At 37.1% G+C, this 26656-nt stretch overlaps 4 protein-coding genes across 6 annotated transcripts; 2 read left to right on the forward strand and 2 right to left on the reverse strand.

Moving 5' to 3' along the window:
* Positions 1 to 951: 951 nt before the first annotated feature.
* On the reverse strand, positions 952 to 2307 carry LOC124302101 (elongation factor 1-beta'). Its single transcript, XM_046757893.1, has 3 exons — positions 2150 to 2307; positions 1232 to 1662; positions 952 to 1157 (listed from the first exon to the last, which is right to left on the reverse strand). Exons 1-3 carry the CDS (start codon positions 2227 to 2229, stop codon positions 1003 to 1005), a joined length of 666 nt encoding a protein of 221 aa, XP_046613849.1. The 5' UTR covers positions 2230 to 2307; the 3' UTR covers positions 952 to 1002.
* A 339-nt stretch (positions 2308 to 2646) lies between these two features.
* LOC124301987 (NADH-ubiquinone oxidoreductase 75 kDa subunit, mitochondrial) lies at positions 2647 to 6750 on the forward strand. Of its 2 annotated transcripts, none has more exons than XM_046757701.1 (12): positions 2647 to 2888; positions 3140 to 3307; positions 3741 to 3848; positions 3938 to 4303; positions 4394 to 4615; positions 4739 to 4874; positions 5067 to 5419; positions 5503 to 5688; positions 5778 to 5967; positions 6060 to 6235; positions 6319 to 6453; positions 6537 to 6750. In XM_046757701.1, the coding sequence occupies exons 2-12, from the start codon at positions 3143 to 3145 to the stop codon at positions 6681 to 6683; spliced, it is 2184 nt and encodes a 727-aa protein (XP_046613657.1). In that variant the 5' UTR covers positions 2647 to 2888; positions 3140 to 3142; the 3' UTR covers positions 6684 to 6750. The 2 variants fall into 2 exon arrangements, with proteins under 2 accessions (XP_046613657.1, XP_046613645.1); XM_046757689.1 differs by having other exon boundaries at positions 2647 to 2860.
* Positions 6751 to 6917: 167 nt separating this feature from the next.
* On the reverse strand, positions 6918 to 13068 carry LOC124301963 (general vesicular transport factor p115). 2 transcript variants are annotated; one of them, XM_046757643.1, is made up of 12 exons: positions 12915 to 13068; positions 12084 to 12312; positions 11734 to 11990; positions 11195 to 11396; positions 10914 to 11065; positions 10048 to 10238; positions 9654 to 9826; positions 9121 to 9548; positions 8832 to 9012; positions 8567 to 8754; positions 7696 to 8083; positions 6918 to 7607 (listed from the first exon to the last, which is right to left on the reverse strand). In XM_046757643.1, the coding sequence occupies exons 1-12, from the start codon at positions 12990 to 12992 to the stop codon at positions 7399 to 7401; spliced, it is 2676 nt and encodes an 891-aa protein (XP_046613599.1). In that variant the 5' UTR covers positions 12993 to 13068; the 3' UTR covers positions 6918 to 7398. The 2 variants fall into 2 exon arrangements, with proteins under 2 accessions (XP_046613599.1, XP_046613601.1); XM_046757645.1 differs by having other exon boundaries at positions 7486 to 7607; positions 7700 to 8083.
* Positions 13069 to 17495: 4427 nt separating this feature from the next.
* Positions 17496 to 21855, forward strand: LOC124302134 (protein charybde-like). The gene is made up of 4 exons (XM_046757944.1): positions 17496 to 17756; positions 18572 to 18755; positions 18877 to 19032; positions 19160 to 21855. The coding sequence occupies exons 1-4, from the start codon at positions 17708 to 17710 to the stop codon at positions 19248 to 19250; spliced, it is 480 nt and encodes a 159-aa protein (XP_046613900.1). The 5' UTR covers positions 17496 to 17707; the 3' UTR covers positions 19251 to 21855.
* The last annotated feature ends 4801 nt before the right edge of the window (positions 21856 to 26656 follow it).

Here is a 26656-nt window from a genome sequence, read left to right on the forward strand (position 1 = left end):
TACCGTTCGATCAATGGCTTTATTACGGTAATTGAAGTTATAGGTCGATTCCATGACCTATTTGGAGCAAAATAGTAATATTCTGTTGAAAGTAGTCTGGCTGAAGTCAAAGATTGTATAAAACGTAAAAATCAAAATTACTATCAATTCGTAATATACATGCATACATACATATAAAATAAAACAAATGCTATATAATCTAAAATTTCTTTGTTTTTTCTTTCAGTTATAAATATTGTGTTATTACAGAAATTTGATAATATGTGCGGTAAAATCAGTTTCGAGAGAAAATATTTAAAACAATTCCTGTTCGTAGACTACGTATGGTTTGTTTCAATTCATGAAAAACCTGAAATGATATTCATAATAATACGGTAATACAAAACAGCGAGTATGTCTGAAGTCTGTAAGTACAAACATACGAGAAGCTCCGTCGTTTGTAAGACAAGATTAGATTACGTGAGAACATATAATTCAAAAGATCAATCTGCAAGATACTAGCCCAGCAATATGCAACTGCTATTTCTGATGCCACTTATATACTCGTCCAGCTTTGTTCTTATACACCGATTAATTATCTTTCTGACTGGAAATGAGTGTGGTCAATCAAAGATTACAAGTTATTTGGCTGTTTACCTTTCAAACAGTATAATACTATAAAGCTTAGAATGAATGATAGCTCAGGTTCACCAGGATCTTCAAGATTTAAATAAAAAGAAAAGATTGAAATTTTCATTTCAGACGGAATAATATACCTGGCCAAATATTAATTTATTGCTAGTTGAGTGCAGTAATTTTCATAGTAATTTATAGGAAGAGTCGTATTAGATGAGTTGATCTAATCCGCAACAATTATACATACGACTTACGTAGGAAAAACAATAACTATTAGCACATTAGATTTAAGACCGGTAACGGAATTTCGCTAGGAGTATAAAGTAACAGCTTGTATTTACAAACAATTAATATTTATTAATTCAATATTGACGGAGCAGACGATATTTAAATCTTGTTGAAGGCTGCAATGTCAACTGACTGCACAAAGTCTTCGAAGTTTTGGATTTCTTCAACTAATAAGTCGACGGAAACTTTGTCGTCCTCTACAACACACATGATCTGTAACTTGTTGATTCCATATCCCACAGGCACGAGTTTTGCTAGAAATTCCAATATTCTCAATTAAAACAATTCATTCGAAAATCATTACCAAAAACAAGCAGAGAATACTTACAAGCACCCCAAACCAGGCCGTCCATAGAAATAGACCTCACATGCTTTTCCATTTCTTTCATGTCTGTTTCGTCATCCCATGGTTTGACATCCAACACAATACTGGACTTGGCAATTAATGTAGGTTTTTTGGACTTCTTTTCTGCATAAGCTTTGAGCCTTTCCTCTCTAACTTTAGCAGCTTCCGCATCTTCCTCTTCGTCGGATCCAAACAAATCTACATCATCGTCGTCGTCAGCTGGTTTGGCAGCCTTGGGCGGTGGAGCAGTCTCAGTTCCACCCAAGATGGAAGGGGCTTTTTTCACGCCCGGAAGAGACTTGTGTTCATAGGATTTGATGTGTGTGTACCATCTCTGGACATGGGGATTCGATCCCAATGCAGCGTTCCCCAAAGCTTCAAACACTGCGACATCCGCTTGCGAAGGTTGCCATCTACGTAAGAGTGCCAACGTATTAGAACTCCAACGATAATTTGTTGTAATGTATGTATACAATATAAAATAAAACTATTCATCAATGAAAATAAGACATAACCACAAATTGGCGAATCACAAAAATATGTTGCATCAGACAGCTCGCTCAGATTTATTTTTGGAATCTTCGAATTGGGGAATATGGAACGAGTTCCGAAGTTGCAAAGCCGGGTGGGCAAGGTGATAGTTGACAGGCCAATCTTAATAACTTTTAGCATGCAAAAATATCGTTGCGAACGGCTAGAAAGTCTCGACATTCGAATGAAACATGACGATGTGAGGAGACATTAACAAAAAAAAATTGATGTCAGTGAATCTTCGTCTGTACGGATAATAAATAAGATTGGTGACTGAAACGGAAGAGACCGACAGAGGTTGACTTTACATGCCGACAAGTGGAACACGTGAGTTAAAATATGCACAGAAACCCCGTATAATATACTTGCCCTTCGATGTAGCTGCGGTCGGCAAGAAAACGGTTCAACTCCTTCAAACCCTTGTCAGTCTTAAGATCACCAATGGCCATTGCGAGCGTGTATTTTATTAATAAATATTATACGAAAGTTTGCGGCAGTCTGCCTCTCTAGTCTACTCGCCGGAAGAGAGAGCTGCTGATACGCAGGGTTCATTTAGTCCGGACAATACTTTACTTTTTATGAGTGATGCATTTCCGGTTGAGTTTCTGCCAATCGAATCGCGAATCGTTAAAGAACAACCGGAAAAGTCGATGCTACTTGAGAATTCTTGCGACTATTTCAAGCAGAGGACGTATTAATTTATATAGATATTTTTTTAAATTTAGAAATCACCTGCAATAGAACCACTTGGTGTGTAGTACAAAACGCGTTACGGAAAAAAACAACATTGGACAAATTCGTCTAACCAATGGACTTCGCATCTGACTTTACCTTTTTGTTCTGCGTCAACTGCGCAACGTAAATTCTAACATACAATTGCATACATAAACCCATTTTAAGCAATTCCGCCTATTTTCCGTGCTTAGCTCCCGTCATCTGCTGATAGATTTTTTTTGAGTAAACTAATTTAATTGCACTCAATTTCTCGTACTTGTAATTTTTTTCTCAAATTTTCGACCAGTCTCCATATGATTGTACCAAGCTGTCTGCTCTGAAAGGCGACAGTCCTGACACCTGAAGGTAAGGGACTTCGTTTTTCTTGACTTCGGTAATTGTTTGATTTTTCAACAATAATTTATAGGCCAATTATCATCGGTAGTTATCACAAAATCATTTTGCAATTTTTAGTCCCCATTGTTTCTCTTGCAAAGTGTTACGTCACTTCAACCATGTATATTCATTTTATCGGTTCTGTTACAACATCGTGAGTTAGGTTAACACATCGGCCAAATACCTTTGCGTTACAGGACTGTTTTATTATATAACAAAAATCAGCATGATTTGTTGATTGATTTTTAGAAAATGTTGCGGCTTCCACTGATTAGAGCGGCTGGTCTGTCGGGATGCAGGCTTGGTGCCACTGGACTCCATACCACAGCCAGTAAGCTGCAAGCCCCACCTGAGCAGATCGAGGTGTTTATTGACGACATCCCTGTGCTAGTTGATCCAGGAACTACTGTACTCCAGGTACACGAAATTTCATATGTCCCCTCTTATAAACTCCAATTTTACATTGAAAAGAATTTTAGAATTCTAGATTCTGGCTAGTTGATCTCTTTTAAACCATAACTCGAACAGCATAGAAAGAATATTTGCTCCGACATCTGTTTACATTGATCTCTATGAACATAACAGTGCTGATTAATAAACAGAATTCATAAATACTGACCAAAGTTTGATATTGCGCTGAATGAGCAGCAAATGAAGGTATTATGACCATGAAAAGCAATTGTTTAATGCAGAAATTAAGTAGAAAATGTTTGTCCCCAGTTGGAAGATAAATATCGATTCATAGGATTACAACAAAATTGACGAAACAAGTCAACTTCATGCAACTCAAAACAATGTATGAGATACTTCAAAATAATCAAATATACAAGTGTCTGATTTGCTGGTTTAGGCTGCCGCTAAAATCGGAGTGGAGATTCCCCGATTTTGTTACCATGAGCGTCTCGCAGTGGCTGGAAATTGCAGAATGTGTTTGGTTGAAATTGAAAAACAAATCAAGGTGAATCTTTCTATTCTCAATTTTTATGAATTGTAAAATTTTCATTTTATTAAATACTTATCAAGATAAGAAACTTGTTCTGTTTTTAGCCAGTAGCTGCTTGCGCAATGCCAGTGATGAAAGGATGGCGAGTAAAGACCAATTCTGATTTGACACGCAAGGCTCGTGAAGGTGTGATGGAGTTTTTACTGGTCAATCACCCATTAGATTGCCCCATCTGTGATCAGGGTGGTGAATGTGATCTGCAAGATCAGAGCATGGCTTTTGGTAATGACCGAAGCCGTTTTGTGGATATCAACTTTAGTGGAAAGCGAGCGGTTGAAGACAAAGATGTCGGACCTTTAATCAAGACAGTCATGACTCGCTGTATTCATTGCACACGTTGTATTCGTTTTGCTTCTGAAGTCGCCGGTGTAGATGATCTAGGAACAACTGGACGTGGCTCTGACATGCAGGTGGGATTTCTTCACGTATAACATTTGCTCGTGTAAATTTAAAAAACATAATGCATCAATTTAAGTACAATATAAAATAATCAATATCAGGTAGGCACGTATGTTGAGAAGATGTTCTTGTCTGAGCTATCTGGAAATGTCATTGATTTATGCCCTGTCGGAGCCCTGACAAGTAAACCTTATGCTTTTGTGGCCCGTCCTTGGGAAACCCGTCGAACAGACAGTATTGATGTCCTTGATGCTGTAGGCAGCAACATCGTTGTTTCTACAAGAAGTGGGGAAGTCCTCAGAGTTCTTCCAAGGCTAAATGAGGTTGGTAGCAGCAATATATAGATGTAGTAACTAAGTTGCCCAATTTAGGTGCACCTGAATATTATCAGTCTACATCAATATATAAAATTACGCATGTGTCAATTCATCATTTGATTATTTTAGGAAATTAACGAAGAATGGTTATCAGACAAGTCTCGTTTTGCATGTGACGGTCTTAAACGTCAGCGCCTCCTAACTCCGATGATGAAAGTAGACTCAAAGCTACAACCAGTTGAATGGGAAGATGCATTGGTTGCTGGTGAGTAAGTGAGATTCTTGCGTCACCTGTTGATAAAGTACCAGGAATTTTTATACCTGAAATCCAAAGTTACTTATTGACAGCACACATTTTTCTAGTTCTAACTTAACGATTAAAGATTTGTTGATTGAACTGTACTTCAGAGAAGTTGTAAATCTAATCTTATTTTACCAATTTTTACATGGCAAACAGCAAGCAGAGCTCTACAACAAGCTCCGGCAACCAAAATTGCTGCAGTAACTGGGAAACTAGCTGATGCAGAGGCTCTGATTTCATTGAAAGATTTGTTTAATAAACTTGGCAGCGAAACTTTGGCTACAGAGCAACCTTTCCCAAAAGATGGAGCAGGAATTGATCTACGAAGCAGTTATATTATGAACAACAAAATCGCTGGGATTGAAGAAGCTGATGTTGTTGTACTCATTGGAACGAATCCTAGATTTGAGGCACCTCTGGTGAATACTAGGCTTCGAAAATCTTATCTTCATCGTGAGCAAACCATCGCCTTGATTGGACCTGAGGTGGATCTCACATATGAATATGAGGTACATAAAGGTTAAGCTTTCTAGGTACCTGCAGCTTGCATTAATTTGTTTTCAACTTTAGCATTTTGTATCATGAATTTCAGCATCTTGGTGATTCTGCTGAAGTGATTTCTCAATTGAAAAACGGTACTCATCCATTTTGCGCTACTTTAAAGAATGCAAAGGCACCACTCATAATATTAGGTGCGGAACAGCTTGCTCGCAGCGATGGCAGTAAGATCCTTGCGGAAACACAGGCATTGGCAGCTTCCTTGGGGAAAACCGTTCAGGTACAGTACCTCCAATTCTACAATTCTTTAAAAAGTATTCATTCCTGCGAGTTTTGTTTTTATGAGAATCCGGTTTAAATGCATTACAGGCCCCGGAAAATTGGAAAGTATTAAATGTACTTCATAGCAATGCTTCTCAAGTTGCTGCCCTGGATCTTGGCTATGGATCTAGTCTGGCAGAAATTAAAGCCCAAAACCCCCAAGTTCTTTTCCTATTAGGAGCGGATGATGCAGATATAAAAAGAGAAGACTTTCCAAACACCTTTATCATTTATCTTGGTCAGTACTTTATATCTACCATCCACATTATGCATTTTTCACGCAAATAGATTATGAAAGTGGCAAGAGATCATCATTATTTTTGTTCTCAGGAAGTCATGGTGATCAAGGAGCATGTATCGCAGATGTCGTTTTACCCGGCGCTGCTTACACAGAGAAGAATGCAAGTTACGTGAATACAGAGGGCCGGGCTCAACAGACTGGTACTGCAGTTAATCCACCAGGAATGGCACGCCCAGACTGGAAAATTATCAGAGCACTGTCAGAGGTACTAACTTTTTACTACTAGATGATTCCTGGATTAAAGAAAAAAAATTAAATAATTTTTTAATATTTGTGTAAAATCAATAGTTCATCGGTGTCCGACTTCCTTACGACACTATCCACGATGTGCGTGGCAGACTAGAGCAAGTGGCCCCACACCTTGTTAGGTATGGTGATATTGAACCAGCAAATTATTTCGCCCAGGCTCTTGAACTGGCTAAGGTACGCTAATTATTCAGTTTTACACTTAAAAAAGAAATGACAAAATGTGAGAAAAAAGGTTAAAATGAGTGGATTATTTTCAGAAAACTGGAAGTTTCGCATCAGATCCACTTGAACTAAAGCAGAAGACATTAGATGAATTCTTTATGACAGATGTTGTGTCGCGTGCATCACCAACAATGGCTAAATGCGTGCAAGCTGTTATTAAGCAACGTCAGGCACAGTTATAAACTTAGCTTGACGTATTTATGTATATAGTATAGGATTCTGTTATAATAAAATTAATTATCATGTGAATTGTCTCATTATTACTGTCAACCACATGTAAGAAATAGAGAACAACATCATCAACATAAATTCCGACATGTTTGTAACAGAATTCTACACCAGAGATTCTAATAGTTGAGATATTTATATCATAGACTCGTAAGTTATTGTTATGCACTTAATTTTTTTTGTCAATATACACCCAAATAGAAATGGAACTCTACTGCATGTATCCAAGATTGCTTTCACCGTAAAAACTTGTTTGACGTGTTCGGAATGAAGACTATGTGAGACTTTGTTTCCAAATCATGTAAAACCAAATTTAGCAAGCATGAAAAGTTTTGAAAAAAGGAATGCTTCTTCCATTAGGCTATTTCCTCATTAGGGTGTGTCTAGAACATGGAAACCTTAGTAAATGAATATGTGTATAGCGGCCTTGTTCAATATGAGATTTGTCAAAATGAATAAACAACATAAAGAAGTTCTCTTTCCAATAATAAGTTCCAAACATTTGCTTCATAAATCCCGTGCAATAGCTACCAAATTTCTAACAACTGAACGAACCAGAATAATTCAATGAATTTGATGTGTAATTGTTTATACGAGACTACAAGTACACAATAAATATTTAATTTGTAAAGATAGGAATAGAATAACGTGACCAATTAACAAATATAATTAATAAAAAATACTTTGATCAAGGTAATTCTGATTAAATATAGTTTTAAATGGAGAAGAGATGATGCCATGAATAATGAATAATTCTTTCATTTTGGATCTAAAATTTATTCCCGTGATTGAGTTAAACATTTTTCGGTAATATTTTAATTGCTGGATTCTGGCTGTTCGTCGGTATCGAGTTCTCCTGAACTTTCGTCTGATTCGATCTGGAAAAAGATGTTAAACAATTGTAATAAAAATACCACAACTGATTGATATATTTCCTCAAGAATTAACGGAAGTTGTATTTCAAACTTACTTTTTCACCTAGCGCAACCAGTTTCTCTTTATATTGCATCAGTTTGCTATCTTGTTCTGTTAAAAGTTCTAACAAATTTTCCTGATCCTTTTTCATTTTTTCAAGTTCCAATATTTTTTCCTTCAACAATTTTTCATACTCACTGTTGTTTGAATTACATTCTGTTCGTTCTTGTTTTTGCAAATTCAACGTGCATTCGGCTAGCCTGTTTTCCAAATCTCGAACCGTATTTTTATATTTCTCCAATTCTACATTTGTAAGATCAATAGTATCTACAGATGGCACAAGCTCCTTGGCTTCTGTTAAGTTTGTTTGAGCTGCACGTAGAACTAAATTCTGGTCTCTCAAGTGACTGATGGAAGTCTGTAGCTCGTATACTTGGGTCTGCAAATGAGAGTAAAATGTACAAGAAGTAATGATTATGCTGCATAAAATTCATATATATATATATATATACACACACCTGCATTCATTGAATATCTACATTAGGGTGGTTCAAAAAAAATTGCATTTTTTTCGCTCTTACCCCCTCAAATGCTAGTATTTGATAGAAAAAAGATCTTCCCAAAAGATGAACTCTCTAGCTCAATACTAATAGGCCGCTATTTTAATTTATATTTCCCATTCAATTAACATGGGAAAATTTCACTGTTCCTTAAAAATTAAAATACTCGTAAACTATCCAATATTTTTTAAACTTATGCATAGATCCTTGAAGCTGGTTTTCAAGCTTTTCAAACCTCTATAAGAAAACATAGTTATCATCATTACAACACACATTACAGTCATCTGAAAACATCGATTTTGACTAAAATAGAATTTTTCTTCTTTTTGCACCACCCTAATACATCAGCAACCAATACGTACCTCCAAATCCCTTTTTTCTTTAGCCAAAGTTTCGTTCGTCTGGTTAAGTCTGTGGATTTGTGCATCCTGCTCCCTGATAAGCTCTTTATATTGTGACACCAGAGCAGAATCAGATGGCGACAATGTCGACGTAGGATCCTTGCCCTCCTGTGGATTACTTCCATCCTGTACTGACTTCACTACTACACCTATGTAGATTACACAAAATTAGATATCGTTTTACATCCGTCATTTATAAACAAAGTACTACGTGGAATCATATTACCTTCCAAAATTTTCAGCAATCTACAAAACTCGTGGTCCAGAAGCAAATCAGACGGATCTTTTGTTGAAGGCTGAGGATGTTTAAGAGTTCTGGAGTAAATTTCATGTCGGGTGATTCCTCCGATAGCATCCTGAAATCTTTCCAATCCAAGTCGATTTTCTATCAAATGGCATAACTTTTCCTAAAACATGCAAGTATACTTACTTCCTATCAATTATCACTCAACTCTCAAAGTGCATTCGCAAAAGTAGTGTGAAATGTGGTCAATATTTCAAACCTTCTACAGTACCTTTGTATAATTAGGCACACTGTCATCATTAAAGTGTACGCATAAGCCTAGTAATAAAGCGCACATACTTTGAAGCAGTGTCTCTTGCAAATCATCAGTATCTTCTTGAGAAGACAGCAGTGCGGTCAAATAAGCGACTGAAGATTCTATAGTTAAGAATGCTTTTACAGCAGGTGGGCAATGCGACACCCATCTGCAAAGTAGCATTAAAAGCCCCAGTTTACATTGTGTCTTATTTCCTTGTTGAAGAAGCATGACACATTGTTGCATTAATGTAACAGGCGGCTTGCCAATATTCGTAGCAAGAAGTACCCTTAACAGTTGCTCTTTTTGGATCGAATTGTCGATTAGGGCATGAGACAGAGCCACTGCCGAAAACCAATTTGATAAGGGATCCAACGAAAATAGGCCACCACACAATAGTTGTCCTTTGAGAAATGGATGACAGATTACCCAAAAAATGTATAGTCAAACGAATTATGACAATATTGATTGGAATATACATTTTCCATGTATTGTAACTGGATTTATACCTGTTGTGAGAGATGCTGCTTCGTTACCCTGTGGTAAGAGTGTCTGGATAAGTTGCGTCTGTCCTACTTCATTTTTATATAGAAAACATTGGAAACAATAAAGCACGGAACAGCGAAGAACAAATGGTTGCTTTTCATTCACCATAGACATTAGCAGAACAACTATAGCAGGTCTGTGGAAAATAGAAAATTGAACAGACTACTGATGGAAAAAAGCATATTTCGATTAGGTATCACTCTTGAGTAGTGTATGTTTGAATACTATTCTGTGACTACTTGACAAGATATGGAATACATTGAGAAAAAACATATTATGGAGGAATCATTATCTTTCAATTTATTATCACACTTTAATTTCAGAGATCAACTTCATATGTAATTACGAGGTGCTTACCTAGGAGGACTGCTAGGGGCCATAACGCTAGCTAAAAATTCCTGATTGCTTGTATTCCCTCTGATAACTTCAGCAACTGCACTGATAGTTTCTGTCAACACATCAGCAGGAACTCCACTGGCCATTAATATATCACACAAAGCCTGAAGTAAACCACATGCCCTCATCGTCCGTTGACAAGCGGCTGTTGCCTTTAAACATGGTGAACAGTTATAACAATAACACGATTTAACCATTCATTGACAATTTTATGAAATTGTATCATTTGAAGTAATCCTCTGGCACGTGAATAATATTATCAGAGTTATGGAAGAGAAACCAACAATGAAGTACGATATGACGTCACAGTAGCAGAGGACTATTAGAAAGCGATTAAATAAAAAGAATTTGGGAAATCGGTTGATGCAGAAAATATTTGTTTTCAGGCAATAATTAACAGTGAGTGAAAAGGTCTACATATGATGCTCAATCATAATCCAATTCTTAATCTCCTGTTTCTTAGTATTCTCCAAGAACTTGATATTTCTTACAGAAAAAATAATGCGAATTTACTAGATTTTTTAGCCATAACTGATGAACGTACTGTCTCCTCGCCTTGAAACTAGCCACAATCGTTTCATGTTAAAATTATACGTCAACATGGTTGTAATTATAGTGCTTTTTGAATAATTGATCAATTTTGGCAAGAAACATAATGAAGAGATACGAGATGTTTTTTTCGAAAAACATCGAGCACCTAAACTTTAATTAAGGCACGTAATTACTCTAAAGAACATCTAATTATGTCATAACTCATTGACAAAGTTTTGATGTGGTTCTGCTAAAGATTACCCACGTCTTTTTGGTTCAATTCTATCCAAAATTACCTGTGCTGGACCACCGGGAGCAACTAATGCCCTAATAACTTGTACCATGCAATGCATATTGCAAACTTTTTGAGGACTCCAGCCACTTAATGGATTCTCATCAGTTTCCGGTGGCAAATCAAACATAGGTGTCAGTCTCTGTATATAGCTTCCTATTGGAACAGTAATAATCTCATTAAAAAATCTGAAGATAAGAGAAGTCTTTTTCTTTGTAGACTGGCAGAAAAATCTCAGAAACTGATTGAAAACCTTATGAGTTACAGTAAGTTGCAACACCTTACCTTCCTTGAAAAAGTTTTGATTACTGATGTTTCCTCGTAGTAGATTTAACATTAGCAACAAGCAATCTTGGACCACAATACCACCGTCTGCTGAACCTTCTTGGGATATCACATCGAAAATACGATCGAATGCATTCTCGAAGGCAACAATCTTTTGGATATTTGCATTACCTTTAGTCAATTGTATGAGCAGTAATAGCGCCTGTGAATTGAAAGAAGTTTTGATTGCAGGAGTTAATGATATTAGTATACAAGGTGACTCAGGACGATAGGCCCGTAGAATATCAATGTGATTATTTTGAAAATCTGCGTCTGAAACGATTTTTATTTCTCTAGTCATGCTGGATGCTGCCAGATTAGCCAATTTGGCTGTAATTCGTTAAAGACAAATTTCCTATCAAAGGTGAAAAACGTTTTAATTGCATATTTTCAGGAGGAATACATTGATAGCCTATGGGACGATAGTCTTGGGTCACTGTGTAAACATAATGATGTAGCTTGTGCAAATCTGAATATCAGAATAATAAAAGTACACTTACATCATTGCGTATCACCTCTCTGCTGTCACTGAGGAGATCCATTAACTTTGAAACTCCCAATGGACTGACAAGAATTATTTCTTGAATGTCCTTTGGTCGGTTACCTAATAGATGTGTCAGGAGCTTGAGGGCTGGCCACCTAACTCTAAAGTCGAATTCCTCTAAAAATGCTAAAACTTGAGTAGTGCTGTCTGATTGTTTGATAAATATTTCTGTAAATTGTTCTCCGATTTTGTTCTTGGGCCCATAATTTTCAACTGAAAATCGAATTGTATAAAATAAAGAAGTATAGTTACATAAATTTGCACATAATTTCACTAGATAAACATTTATTTAGTTTCATCTATTACCTTCAGCCTCAAATGTTTCAGGACTTGTAATATTGCACAAAGTATCCATTGCTAAACCAACAATCTCACAATCTGTTCTATCCATCTCAAGCACTTGCCTAAGTGCATCCATAGCCTGTGTACCAACCTCCAGACGATATGTTCTTGAAAGTGCTTTCAATGCACGGCACGCATCTCTTCGGTCGTCCAGCAAACTTGACGATTGCAAGCGATCAACTAAACGTTCTACCTGTGGTCAGAAGTCAAATGAAAACTTCTTCGTAGTCAATGGAAAAAATACAATTCACTTTTATTGACAACTTGAATATCGCTAATGGGCAATCCGTATGAAAGTTTATGACCTAGGCTTGATATGAACGTTATTACTCATTTTGGAATTTTCATTATTCAGCTATATATGTTATAAGTGGACAGAAGTTTGAAGTTGTGATATGTATTGACAGACACATTTAGATGACAGAAATTACATTAAATGTGTCGATTTCCAGCTGCACTTTCGTTACGAAACTTCAGATAAAAGTGAAACATATCAACTAATTGAGCTGGGAAATTCTCAAACGATAAAAATGACTGTCGAAGGTGGTTGGATGTCATGAGTCGTACTGCAACGAATATCAGACAGATGTTACAACAGCTTTTCAAATATTCTTCTTTCATGATGTTCAATTGAAGCTCAAGATCTTATCACGTGGACCAGGAGGAAAATTACATGGAAACCGGGTGACTCGAAAAACGACAAGATTATGAATGAACAAATGTGACAATTTGACAGCACATATTGGCTAAGTATTTTGTGGCAACGACGCTGAAAAATATTTATAATATACTTACGGTGTCAGCACCGGACGGCTGGTTCCCGGGCGGAGGTGCACCGAGAACAGATTTTAGCCCACTTTTGAAATATTCCATGTTTTTTTAAATTTGCACTGTTCAATGTAAACTACACGTCACACAGCGCAGACATTTTGGAAAATAGATAGCGGCTCTCAGGGTGTACAAGACGTTATGTACTCTGTAGTATCGGCTGTAATTGAGTAGTTCAAGAACTAGCCTATCAATAGGTGGCACCCCGTGAATCTTCCAGAGTTGTTCACAGTCGGTCTGGGGCCAAAATTGTTTACTTTGAATCAACAAAATAATCTATGTGAACAAGCCGCCGACCTCATCTTGGGTCTTGCGTTGATGAAAACTATGTATCGATAGAATTAGAGGATTTGAAAAGAAGTCGTTCCGCGCGCGTCGCTTCTCGAGGAAATAAATAAGTCATATATTTTACACATCTTTTGCTGATAGAGTAGTTCGCATCACTGCAGACAAGGATACGGAAGAAAATGTTTTACAACTTGCCGTGCTTAAATCCAAAGAACTACTTCGTTATTCTGTAATAGAATATTCGTTTTAAATCAAATTCGCAATATTTGAAACTTCAGAATTTCGTAAAAAATATTATTACCATGACCACGTATGAGTCGGCTGGCCTGACTAGTTCGCAACGACTTCAAAAGATGTCGCGATGAACTGGTATTACTTTCAATGTCACCTCATCAGCTGTATCCACAGCTGGTCTCCCGGTTCCCCAGCTGATGCACAGCACCGATGACATTCAAAGGACTTTTGCATGTCCGATTCTGCCTCAAAGCTTGTTAATTATTCGGTTCGATTGGTTGATTTCGCCTAGAATAAATTCAAGAAATAACCGTACTCCGCACAATCAGTTCTCGAAAAATATTAACGATTACAAACGAGAAACTTGAACGGTGTGACCATTGATTTTATTGCCATAAAATGAGAAGGTTGACAATGGTACGAAGTATGTGTTCATGTGTGGTTGATGAAGTCTTTTAAAAATGCGGATTTGCATAGCTTTGCACTTTACATTTGTTTACAAGTCTGTACTCATCGTATTCTAACTATTGACCAATGAATTTTTATTATAAAAAACAAAAGTCGCTAATTGATTTCTGTCTGAGTAATATGAGGTAAAAGCCCATATTTGTTTTCCTAACTATTAAGCCATTTATAGACGGCAGCTAATCGAACTCATGAATATTATTTTTTTCACCATTACAGACGATTTGCTCAATCTCTATTAATTACGTAGCCGATGCTCCACGTGCTCATTCAGTCACGTAGTTCGATGGAACCGCCTGAGTTCCCGGTAATCAATTTTTTATATTCTTTTGTTTATGCATGATATGGCCAACGTACAAAAAGCAAAAAAAAGTGGAAATGCTAATCCGATCCACGCGTTTGGACTCTCCGTCCTTTTTGGCATTCTTAATACCATTTATTCGTAATTTTGTCATCGGTATCAACTGCTGCAGCTATAAATACACCCTTGTATGCATATACTGTACAGATAAACAGAAGGTACAAGAAACGAGCAATTTATGTATTTTCCGAATAAATGGTGGCACGTGTACAAAACGATCGCTGAAACTGTTATTTACGTACACTTGTCAAGGCGAATATCTGCATGTGTGCACGTAGTCAGCTTGGTCACACTTGACAGAGTGACACAACAATGACGTTTACAACAAACGCTTGATAGCAACTCTATGCACATGATATGTAACATACATATACATATAATCCCGAAAACTGGCTGCAAGACCGGCAGCAAATGCGTTACACATCGTGCGAAGCATTAGAAACCAGAGTCTAGTCTTCTAATATTATACATATAGTTACAGTTAGCAGTGGTTCTTGCTTCTCAGGTTTTCACCCCATTGATACCTTTGCATCATTTCAGGCAGTCCCTGACCTCACCTTGCGTGGATCTATGTAACCTCTTGTTCAGAAAATAAGAGAAAAATGAAACAACAAAAAATAAGATGCCTCATGCCTAGGTATCGTAAGGATAGAGATTTGATAGATTGATTGCCTGCAGGCTTTACTTTCAAAATATATTTTCTGCGGCTGTTTATAAGTACAATCCATTTAACTATAATATGTTCCAGAAAATTCGTAATGAAGAATAAATGACTGCTCGTTTGTAAAAATACATATGTCTACATATTAGGTATACATAATGAAATAAATATCTATGAAGTTGTATGATTAGGCGCATGACGTCACACGACGTTGCGTATCATTCGGTATTCGTAGAAATTAAAACCGCTACTGCCGACGATATTATCAAAATTGTTGCAATATAGTGGAACGTTCACGTTGCTTTGCGTGAGTCACCTCCTATAAGTTGGCCTTCGGCGTGAAAAAGCGAAATCTGATGCAACAAAGCGATCAAGTTGACGAGTCGTTTGGATGCGGTGTGTCAGTTATCCGCGTTAGTTCCGGTGAAAATTTGACAAAACTTACGCAATACTAAACCTAACTTGCGCCTACAAAGTTCTGGCACTTCTTTATTGTTTTATCTGGTTCTGCTTTTCATGCTAGCTCTTTGCAGCTTGCGGATGGTGACGAATACCTTTATTCTTCGTATCGGTAATTAATTTAGTGAATACAGAAATAACTACGCATGAATGAATTAAATGGATGTAACAAAGAGGAAGAATCGAGTACAGCATTAATCACGCTATGTGTGCGTAGCATGCGACGATGAGCTTACACAAAATGATACAAATTCAATATTCCCCATCAACGATTGTTCAAACAGTGATAAATTTCTTATTGATCTAAGTAATTTTAAACGACAAGTAATCAGCAAGGTTTTGTGTGGCCAAGAAAATCAATAATCACATTGAGATTACAGATTTTTACGGATATTATTATATCAAGTGTGTCTAATTAGATTTTGGTTCAAAGTAATGTACAGGCTACATGGTTGACTAAATGACAAGAAAACTGTTTTTCGCAAAAGCATTTCAAGCCCTAGACAGTATTTTCACTTCATAAAATCCCGCAGAGATAGTCAAGTTTTAAGTTCAGAAACGATAGATTCTACGGTTATTATCATTATTATTATTGTTTTTATACCTCGGAGCGAGGCAGAACCGCAAGAGTGTGCGAGCACAAACGAGATCACCGCATGCTGAGACCGGTCTCGACTTGTTGCCGAATACGACGACTTCCTGGGAGGGAGGCCGTTTCGGAGCTAGCAGCTTCTATAATATCGTAGAAGAGCTGGAAACCCTCCGCAGTAATGAGACAAAAATTAAGTCACGTCTATCGAGGTTTCCCAATTTTTCAAACTTCGCGCAACACTTGAAGTATCACGTTTATTGAAATTCGCGATGAAGAATTTTTGAAGGTTTCAACAAATGGAATATCACCTCATTAGTATGTACAGATCGATACGAGATACTTGTATGGTAATATTATGTGCAAGTGATGACGGCGCACTACACACTCGTACGATGAAGCTAGAATTAGCGATTTTCAATTCTATATTGTATCGGAGTTGCGATTAGTCAGAATCGGTGCTGAATTGAAAGAACCGGTCGTAGATCTATGTACAGCTGTAACACCGGCATACATAAGTATTTACCGCAGATAGAACACCATTTGCATTATGCAAGCGTACGGGTATGCGTGCATGCATGTATATACGATTCGAACAATGAAACAGTCCGCGATCGTTGTAGGGACCCTTAGATTGATTCTGACACATTCAAGGCCACCGTTCGCATCTGTTTCACACGTTGAACAAGTTGCGGCAGATTACAACGATGGCCTTGAATCCGTCAGAATCATCGTAAGGGTCTGTACGTACGTATGTGTATACATTATAATATATATTATACGTTGGTACAGAAAATGTGCTGTACGGAGCACAAATGTGCTTCAAGCGATGGAACGGAATTATGAGAAAAAATCACACGTCTGTACCAACAACAGCCGATCGCTTGCTTTTCTGACGACAAAGAAATAAGGGGTATCAAGTAAGGCTGGGGGATGATGAAACAAAGTTGGACAGTTCGTAATCCTAAATCGTTATTACAGCAGAAATTTTTAGTACAGAGCGTGCGCGTAGGATTTTCATACGCGAACCGATGTAGGTATATCGAGCCACACCAAACAAAGAAACAGCTCGCTCACACAATTTACACCCGTGAAAATGACACAGTCGTCACTTTCAGGTGTTCATCGCGGCTCGCTCGCTTATCTAAGTTACGTCGAGTGATCGCATCGTTAGACTGAATCGTGGCTCTCTGCCGGTGGTGAGCGACTTGCCAAATTGTAAATTGGTAAGACATTAGAAGGGCAAAATTGTCGAGAAGATTGAAACTTGTACGAAATGAAAGAGCGTACATATTCCGATATTGTCAGGAAACTAGTAGGGCGATGGGCATGGGCGAGCCTCCCTGAAACCCGAGGAAAACCGACTCCTAACGACATTTCTCGAAAGCAAAGTGCGAGGCGAGCGCGACATCACGTAGCCGGTGTTGCTAGGCGATTTGGTGGGGGACGATAGAGGGGAGCAGCCGGTATATAAACCGCGTCATCTGTGCCGGCGAATCAAGTTGTTTGAACGACGAGTAAGTGACGGTTGTGTGGCTCTTCTAAAGCTCCGCCGGCTCATTTAACGTAATCTTTTGTTCCGTTGAACTGACCAGAACATTTTCTTCATCTTCTTCTTCATCAGCTTACGAACCAACAGTAGTGGTTTTCTTTTTCTTTTATAATACTGTGTTTATAAGAGAAATATCATTTTTCAATTTGAAATGGAGGTGCTACCGTGCCCGGTGAATGTGAATTTCAGCAACAACAGAGGTACGTAACTACCAGACAATCGCGTCGTGATATTTTCTTGCCGTGTTATTTTTTTTCTCGGACGTAAAAACAGCTCATTCGTTTCGTAATAAGAAAATCTCTAATCTTGAAATGTAATGGAAAATCTGTAATTACGGGTTTTCTTTTCCGTCTTCAGCACTGTAGTTCCTACGGTTTCTTTTTCTCTCCGCCTGGCACAGCTGGTCTCGCTAAAAATCTCAGCTGTAGTGCAATAATTTCGTTCGAAATCTCATGTCGCGTGATAATTAACGATTTCAAGAAAACTCTCACAAGGGTTATATCCGATTTTATTCAAAATTTCTATTTCAACTACCTTCGTTAACGTTTGTATTCATACTTTGCGTACACTGGCGAGTTGTTGCATCACGTTTATCCGACCTTCTAACGTCCCGGCGAACCGGTCTATATTTCTTTTATGTAGATATACAGCATATTCTTATTTATCAATTGAAACTTAGTGCTTAGTTTTAATTTGGAGCTCAGAAAGGTCGCGAATAGATGCTATTGATGTTAACGAGTTGATAATAAAAAAGTTGAAACATGTTTAACAAAGAACCAGAAAAACTCGTTTTGTGGTGTAAAAAAATGTTCTCAGTTTCGAATGATTTTAACTCATTAATCAAGAAATACGATTCTTACAGTTTGTAGATCGTGTATGTTTTTTTCGTATTTTTAGTAACGTCGCCATACTATCAGTAGATTTTTTCAGCAAGAATTAGGTTTTATTAATTTTTATAATCCACGAAAATTATTGACGACCCAACTAACAAAATTGCATTTTCCTCTATTTACAGCTGGATATGCTACTGAAGAGTTGGACGGTGCTTGCCAGGCGTTGGCAAGGCGATTGGAGGTTGAACTCAGGGCAGCTAAACATGCCCAGCTCGCTTGCGGCGAAGTCTTACTGCCTGCTGATCTTCTTCCCAGAATTGCAGGAGAAGTGCTCGCCATGGCTGAGAACGAGCCTTGTGGTCTTAGGTAATTATACAGATTTTTTACATTTTCAAGACTCGTAACACTGCTGATGTAGTTTGCTTGTCAACTTCAATCCTCGTCAGAATTCACGTAATTTAACGAAATTGTTAATTTTTATTTACAGAGGCTGCACGTTGTTCATAAGCTTCGAAAATGACAGCTTGTGCCGAAAGCTTTCCAGAGTGCAGTGCGACCCCAGTGCAATTTCCACGTTTGAGCTCTACCTAACTCTCAAGCAAGATCATACCTCATGGCATATTCTGCTACCACAGTTTCTCAAGTGAGTACAATTAATTTGGATGAAAAATAGGGTTTCAAGAAAATGTGGTTTTAGATCGAATTTGAAAACTGGGTGCTTGAGTTGGAAACGTAGGACTGATGGGAGATTTCCTTTGTTCTTTTTACAGAAATCTTACTCGCGGTGGGACAATAATGATCAGCAGAGATTTCACTCTGGAAAAGAAGAAGCTGTACCGATCTTACCAGCAAGATCATTGAACCCTTTGTTGATTCCGATGAGTGAAATGAACAACTTCTCAATGAGTGAGAAAAACATTAACAACAACGGATCACAAACTTAACACGTGCCAGTTGGTATGGACACTCTTTGATGCAGCCCGCACATCTCCAACTCTTGGAAGATCTTCTCATCCTCACGGGCAGCGAGTAATAATCATGCAGAGGTCCATAAATAGAAGATACAAAAACTGAGAGAGGAGAGACTGCAGCTGGAATATTTAATGGTATATAAAAATTTTGCAAATCGTCTTGTAATATTACTATGGTTAGGATTTTAAAACCATTATCGTGAAGTAACACATTTTGAATATGTTTTGATTATTCGATATGAAAACTGGAGGGATGATCAGCTGCAATGTATCGGAAACATATTTAATCTAACAGTAGGAGTATATTGTGATAGAGAAAACAAATTATAGTACTAGCGTCAGCTCTTCTGAGAAGAGGTACAATGTCTTCGTTAAGGAAGATGCATCATTAAGACTTTTAACAAATTTCACGTGATATGTAGTGTAAAAGTGATGTTTTATTATATATATATATGTGTGTGTGTATATATATATATATATATATACACACACACACACATATATATATATATATATATTAGTCGTCTAAGTAGGCTAGGTTTAGTTACTTCAAGTGCAGGTCGTGGACCATCATGTCTATCGTTCATCCTGATAAAAGTTGTATAATCTTTTACCGGCTGCTACAAGTCATCCCATTCGCCATTTCGCGTAATTCACATTTTTTTTTTTGCAAATCACGGACTTGTCCAATTTTCTCGTTTCGTTTCGTTTCTTGGTTTAGTTTTCTCATTTTTTTTTTTTTTTCCGTGTAACATGTTAGTAATCGTAGAGTGTTTGATAATTTTTGTTTTCATTATTTTCTACTTTTCAATTATGCGTGCAAACGACTGTCCTTAGCGTAGTTTTTAAAACCGTACCTGTGGATTCAATTAAACGAACCAGTGTCAAAAAATAATTTTGAGGTGTTTCGATCGATCGATCGATCGAGCGAGCGGACGAACGAACGAACGAACGAACGAATGCTTTGTTTAGATGTTTTTCTTTCCTTTTTTTTTCAAATATTTTTTTTACACTTATTACGATAATCTCGAATTTTTTTTATATATTATCCGCCGCAGGGAAAGGTAATACCGATCCGCTGGTGGTATTGTGATATTAAAAAAAGCAAGTGTGATTAATATAAGTTTTAAGGTTTTTTTTCTCCTGTCTATTTTCGGAGCTGTGCGATGAATATGCGGCTATCAGTATGCCGTTTGAAGCAATACAAAAAGTAAATAAGAAGAAAAAAAATTTAAATCGTTACTTGCATCTATTCTACATAGGACCGAATGGAAAATCAATAGTAAATTTGAATTCAAATGTTCGAACGACTCCGTGGTCGTTGAGGGCATGCAAAATATACCGTACATGATTCTAACAACTGGCCATTGTGGTGCCTCGTCTATTTGATTTGTTAAAATTTATCAAACCAGACGGATGGCCTCCGAATTTCAATATATGTGATCTTATATCATTATTATGATTATCTAGAAACAGATTATAGAATGCTATTGTCTATATTTTATACTGAGTTAAAAAGTCTATAATGAAGATAATAACAAAAAATACAAATAAAGATGAAAAAAATAATACAACAAATTATAAAATATATATCTACATATATACATATATATTTAAGAATATATATATGTATGTGAAATATTTAATTTTTCACACAACGATATTACGATAAAGTATTTATATCTGCATAGCACGCACAGATGCGGAATGATGTTTGTAACGACAATTTCTGGGCAGTGACTCCTGCGCGTTTCTGCGTTCGGTTTACCTAAATGTGTACAGGTTTAAATGCGAGGTTTATATATACCCGTAAAACCTTCGGTAAGATTTACGGGTATTAAAACCGACAGAACCGAATTTTCTCGCGCAGGGAGACCGAGAGAGAAAGAGAAAGTAAAATCTTCCGAATATTATAATCGAACTTCTGTATGCATTGCAGGCTCTTTGATAACTTTGTATAAAGTCATGATTACAAGCTTCCGTGTTTGACGAACGTCGTTATGACGAGCGAAAGACACTGAAGCCTAATTTCGCGGTGCACTTCTAATTAACTTATGTAAATACGTATATAATTTTCGCAATTTTTTTGTTTCCATTTTTTCTCGTTTTTTTCTTGACGGATATCTTGAAGTATTGGTACTAGAATAATAGATAACACAGTTCATGACAGTATTGTATCTTAACCAAATTTCTGTTTCTCTTTGTCGAAAGAACTCAGTTGAAGCAGTCATCATAAGTTAAAGGGGTCTTAGAGAAATATTTTTATTCGTCCAAATGGTGAACGAGCTGAAAAATATTTCACTAAAACACCAAAGAGACAACAACACGATCTCACGCGTATCAATATGAATAAAAGTTTAGAGAGAGAGAGCAAGAGGAAAAGAGAGAAAGAGAAAGAGAGAAAGAAATAAATAGAGGCAGAGCTATAACGCGGGCCACAATAGTATGTAATATTTGAATAAATGTCATCGGGTAAAACCGGTAGAATTTTCCGATTTGGTGTATTCCGATCGCATCCAATTTTCTAAACATACATTATATAGGTCTAGTATCACTTGACTCTTCGCAATATCTTTCGTATTTAGAACTGTATACATACATATATATATATATATATACATATATATATATATATATATACATGTATATATATATATTACATATATGTGATGTTATTTCTAATTTGTAATATTTACAGTAGGAGTGACAAAAATAAAAAAAGTTTAATAATAAATTACATGTCTTGGATTTTATTCATACCTAATTACCCCTCACCACCTACATACTTATAATATATGCAGAACATATAGCTAGGTATGCAATTCGATCGCTGTAATGATTTTGATATTACGCTACGCGACACTTCGAACAATGAAAAATAACGTGACACATTAGCTTCTATAAATAATCCGTATATCACTCATTCCACGTCAAACGGGACACTAAATTATAATCAATGATTCCGATTGTTGTTTTAAATTTGCACACGCAATCTACACATGAAATAATGGAACTCGTCTTTCGCGAAAGAAATTTACGATTTTTTTAAACGATATGCACGGTTGAAAATTGCAAAAAAACAAAAAAAAAACGTCGTGCGAACATTCAAATTGCTCTATCATCTAGCCCATTAGTTGTATAAAAAAATGCGAGAGGTCGATTTTCATGATTTTAAGTCATTATATGTAGTGGTATATTTCAAAATTGCGTTCGACAAATTTTTAGGGAATGTTTTTTGGTCATGTGAAATGAATTCGTCAAGTTTTCTAAGTGCACATGAATTTTTGCAGAATTTTTTATAAATTTATAAAACAATGTTTTGTTCAAACAATTTACTGATGACTTGGGCATTATTATTATTATTCACATTTAATTTTCTTATCGTCTTTATTGTGGTTGATTTTTTTCTGACGTTCATCTTATCATAAAGTATTCAATATTGTCGAAGAGACCTTTAAAAAGATGTTTTTAAATATAGAGCCCGTATAAATCCCATTTTCAAATTTTCACTGTTTCTTTAGAATTGAAGTGGGGATAAGTTGATGATGAAAGAGGCTAATGAAATTCATAAACAAATAAATGATAATTTACTAACGTCAAACGCAAATTTGAAACGCACCATTACATAGAACGACTCAAGGTATCGAAAATCGGTCTCTTGCATTTTTTGCGCGACTAATGGGTTCGACGATACAGTCGTTTGAATGTTCCTACGCGCGACGTATTTGTGAATTCTTGCAAATTACAACCGTGCATATCTTCTTGAAAGAAAATCATTTCATCATCAAAGACATTTTTTCACGAAACACGTACTCCATTATTTCACGTGTAGAATGTGCCTGAAAAATATGAAGAAAACTCGGAATCACTATTATAATTTTTTACCAAAAAACGTCCGGTTTGACGTGGATCGAGCGATATAGGTACCATGAATTGTATAAGTTACGATGGGTTTTGTATTGCATAATTGACGAGCTCTTGTAACTTGGTACTACAGAAAGAGTTAAAGTTAATTAACGTTGCGCATATAGGTATTAAGTTCAGCGGTTCGAGTGCACTAACTCTTTAAATCCATGCCGTTTTTCATTCACCCGTTGCTTTTCAAGCAGGCTTCGTTCCCCAGTTCTCCAAACTCACGTCTTCCATGCCAATGTGTTATATTGGGATTCGTGCATACATACATATATTTCATGGATGTATGTACATCCAACTCGTGCTTTAGAGAAATTTATTCCGTTGTACAAAACAATTTAGGTATTAGACTCGTATGGTCTATTCAGTGGCAAAAGCGATCGCTCTGTACATATTCCGAACATTGTTCGGAACAAAAACTCGGCATTTTAATCTGATATTCTGTTTTTATTTCCGTTTTCCTAATTGTGTACAAAAATTTACGATGCAGAGAAAAGCGATGCACAAGCTCCGGAGCCTGGTAAACTAGGAAGAGAAGGTTTACGGTAGAGATGATGCGGTTACCTTGTTCAGATTATCTTATACCGGCCTACACGTACAGTTTGAATAGATTTTAATAAATTAAACGTCTCGGAAATAATACGTAGCGTTGAAATATACCGAGGCCGGTACTCTCGGTTCTGTAGAAATTCAGAAGAACCGGTGAATATTACAACGTCGTTCTTTGGCTGTCGGATATCGCAGCCATTTGCGATCTTCGCTCACCTGCACCTCGAGCGTATAATATTTGAAATTTGTTGAAATTTATCATCTACATGGTCTCACTGCCGGAGACTCTTCCAGCGATTCACTCGCGCCGCTGATTCACCAACACTGTACGTGTATCGTAACATACAACCGCAAATCTTAAACCATATATACGTTTGTAATCGGAATTGCTGTTTAAATACGGAGTATTATGTGCACGGTTATCTCATATCGCGTTATATTATAGCGTCTTATATGTGCTCTTTCAATTAACAAAGTTTATCACTCGTTGCTCTTTCAAGTGTAAATATTTTTCGAGAAACTGTACGATTCTCCGATTATTTTTGACGGATCAACTTGTCACTACAGCGGCATTACATAAAATAACACATACACACATACATGCATATCTCAGAACGTTCTCGAACTTGCCCTATGCGTACTGTAATCTATGTATAACACGGCTCTATAATAGCTTCGCGGGGCGCTGTTCAGAGGTCTGTATGCATGTGCAACATACACACAACCACCATGTGTACACCGGGCACATGGCCATTGTATTTGTACGCATATGCACACCGATAAAGGGCGAGCGTGTGCTGCACAGCACAATAGAGACTGTCGAGTTATAAAATCACCATCGAAGCTGCGTTCTCGTTATCATAGACAATGCGAAGGTAGACGCTGACCTATTGTTCTCAGTGAACCGAAAACCGGAAATCTATAATTCGATGTTTAAAAATGTACAAATTTAATCCGCGATACATAGTCAATTATATGTATACACTACACGCGCAGGTTTCGTATGAGTCAGCCGCATGCGAAATTGATCGATTCGATTTGGTTAATTTTGGCAGGAGAACCAGTTTTCCAAGCTTATGCGTACTTTCTTGTTTCATTCAACGATGGGTAGATCGTAATGTTCGCGGGGCATTTTATTTGAACGCAAATCAGTAATTTTCTATTCGACATATGTACTCTGTACAGATACGGACAACCTGCGTTCTTGAAATGCATCCTTATCGGAAACGGTGGAACAATATAACTTTATACGCGGATATGCGTCTTCCCAGTTTCCCTCCCATATTTTTTATGCTGCTGTCTTAGGTTCAGCTGCGTTGAAACGTACAATACCTGTAAGTGCGTGGCATTCGCGATGCGATTTCGCAAAACACAAACCCAGTGCTTACGGCCATACATGCCTGCGAATTATAGCGTAGAGTCGACATCGCGAATATTAGACGTGGTTGAAATTTGCATAGGATTGCGCATGATAATATCGGGTGGATATGAAGCGTCGCGGAAGGTGGCCTTTCGCCTAGAGAAAATGGGAAATTTTTTTTCACCACTACGAGAAGCCGCTCATTCTATAAATCGTGCACTAGGCATAATGACCCTGACTGCCGTACGTACGAGTATGTATACGTACATGCAAATTTCGCGAACATGACGGCATCTTCGCATACACGAAGTATCGATGTATAAAGGCACGTGCAGCACTTTGAATCGGTGAGGTAATTGTCGAGATAAAAACTCTGTTTTCAACTTTTAATCGGATATCATTAATTATATCTTAGCTGAGTGATTGATGGAGTGACTGTCACGAAAACAGGTCCGCGGGTCCGCCAAGAATATCTCAAAACTATGTATGTATAAATGTTCGTGACTATCACGTATTATACGGTCTACTCTGTAGCTCTGACGTTTGAATGACGTCACGAGTACAGCATTTTGGATTTTTTATTTCTATACACATACAACTTATCTTTCGATGATGTATTTCTTTTTCATTTTCTACAGCTCGTACACGAGTGGTTTTGTGCATGAATATACGGTATACAACGTAATGTATATCATATGCGTACATATTGCGAAGCCCCTGCACGAAGATCAAAATCGTTATCACTGAATCGCGCCAGGTGCGGTAAGCGCAACAGTTGCAACTATTTTTCGGCCTTTGTGGGTCATGTTTTCATTTTTTCACTGATTTATACGCTCTGTACTCGCAATCAAGGCGACGAAATCTATGGCGTTTCCGGGTGAATTCGTACAGTTCGTTGCTACCGCTAGAGAGACGGGAAAATATGTCTTATGAAATAACAGATTTCTGCTTATGGATCGTGGAAAATATTTGCCTTTTCCGCTTCAACTGATTCATGCAATTAATGTTTAATTTGCAAGTCTCTGTGGCATCTTTTATATTTGTTGCGATAGTTTGCGATAAGATTGGTAAACGTAACACACGCGTGTCGTGAGGTTAAAAAATAGGAACTATATTCTAGGGAACACCTAATTGTCATGATAGGCAACAACAACACTGGAGGAACGACGTGGAAGCTGGCAATACCAAATCATACATTAATCACGTAAATAGGTAAGGCAGGAACCGATGGTTCCCTGTAATCGGAACTTTCATTCGTGAATACCTGTCGCTACTTAACTGAGTAATTTGCAATCAGAAAACTACTCCGCCGGTATAAGTTATATTAACTTTTACTTGCAGCCATCTCCCGGCGTCCGTGGGAAATTTCGATTTCACCCTGTACTTAACGAGAAATAATGCGGAAATCATTTTTTTTTTTTGCTCAGATCGTTTTGTTCCTTATTCGGTTAAATATTCGTGATTTTTTTTTAACG

This window comes from Neodiprion virginianus, chromosome 1 (genome assembly GCF_021901495.1).
Source record: "Neodiprion virginianus isolate iyNeoVirg1 chromosome 1, iyNeoVirg1.1, whole genome shotgun sequence".
Taxonomy (NCBI): Eukaryota; Metazoa; Arthropoda; class Insecta; order Hymenoptera; family Diprionidae; genus Neodiprion; species Neodiprion virginianus.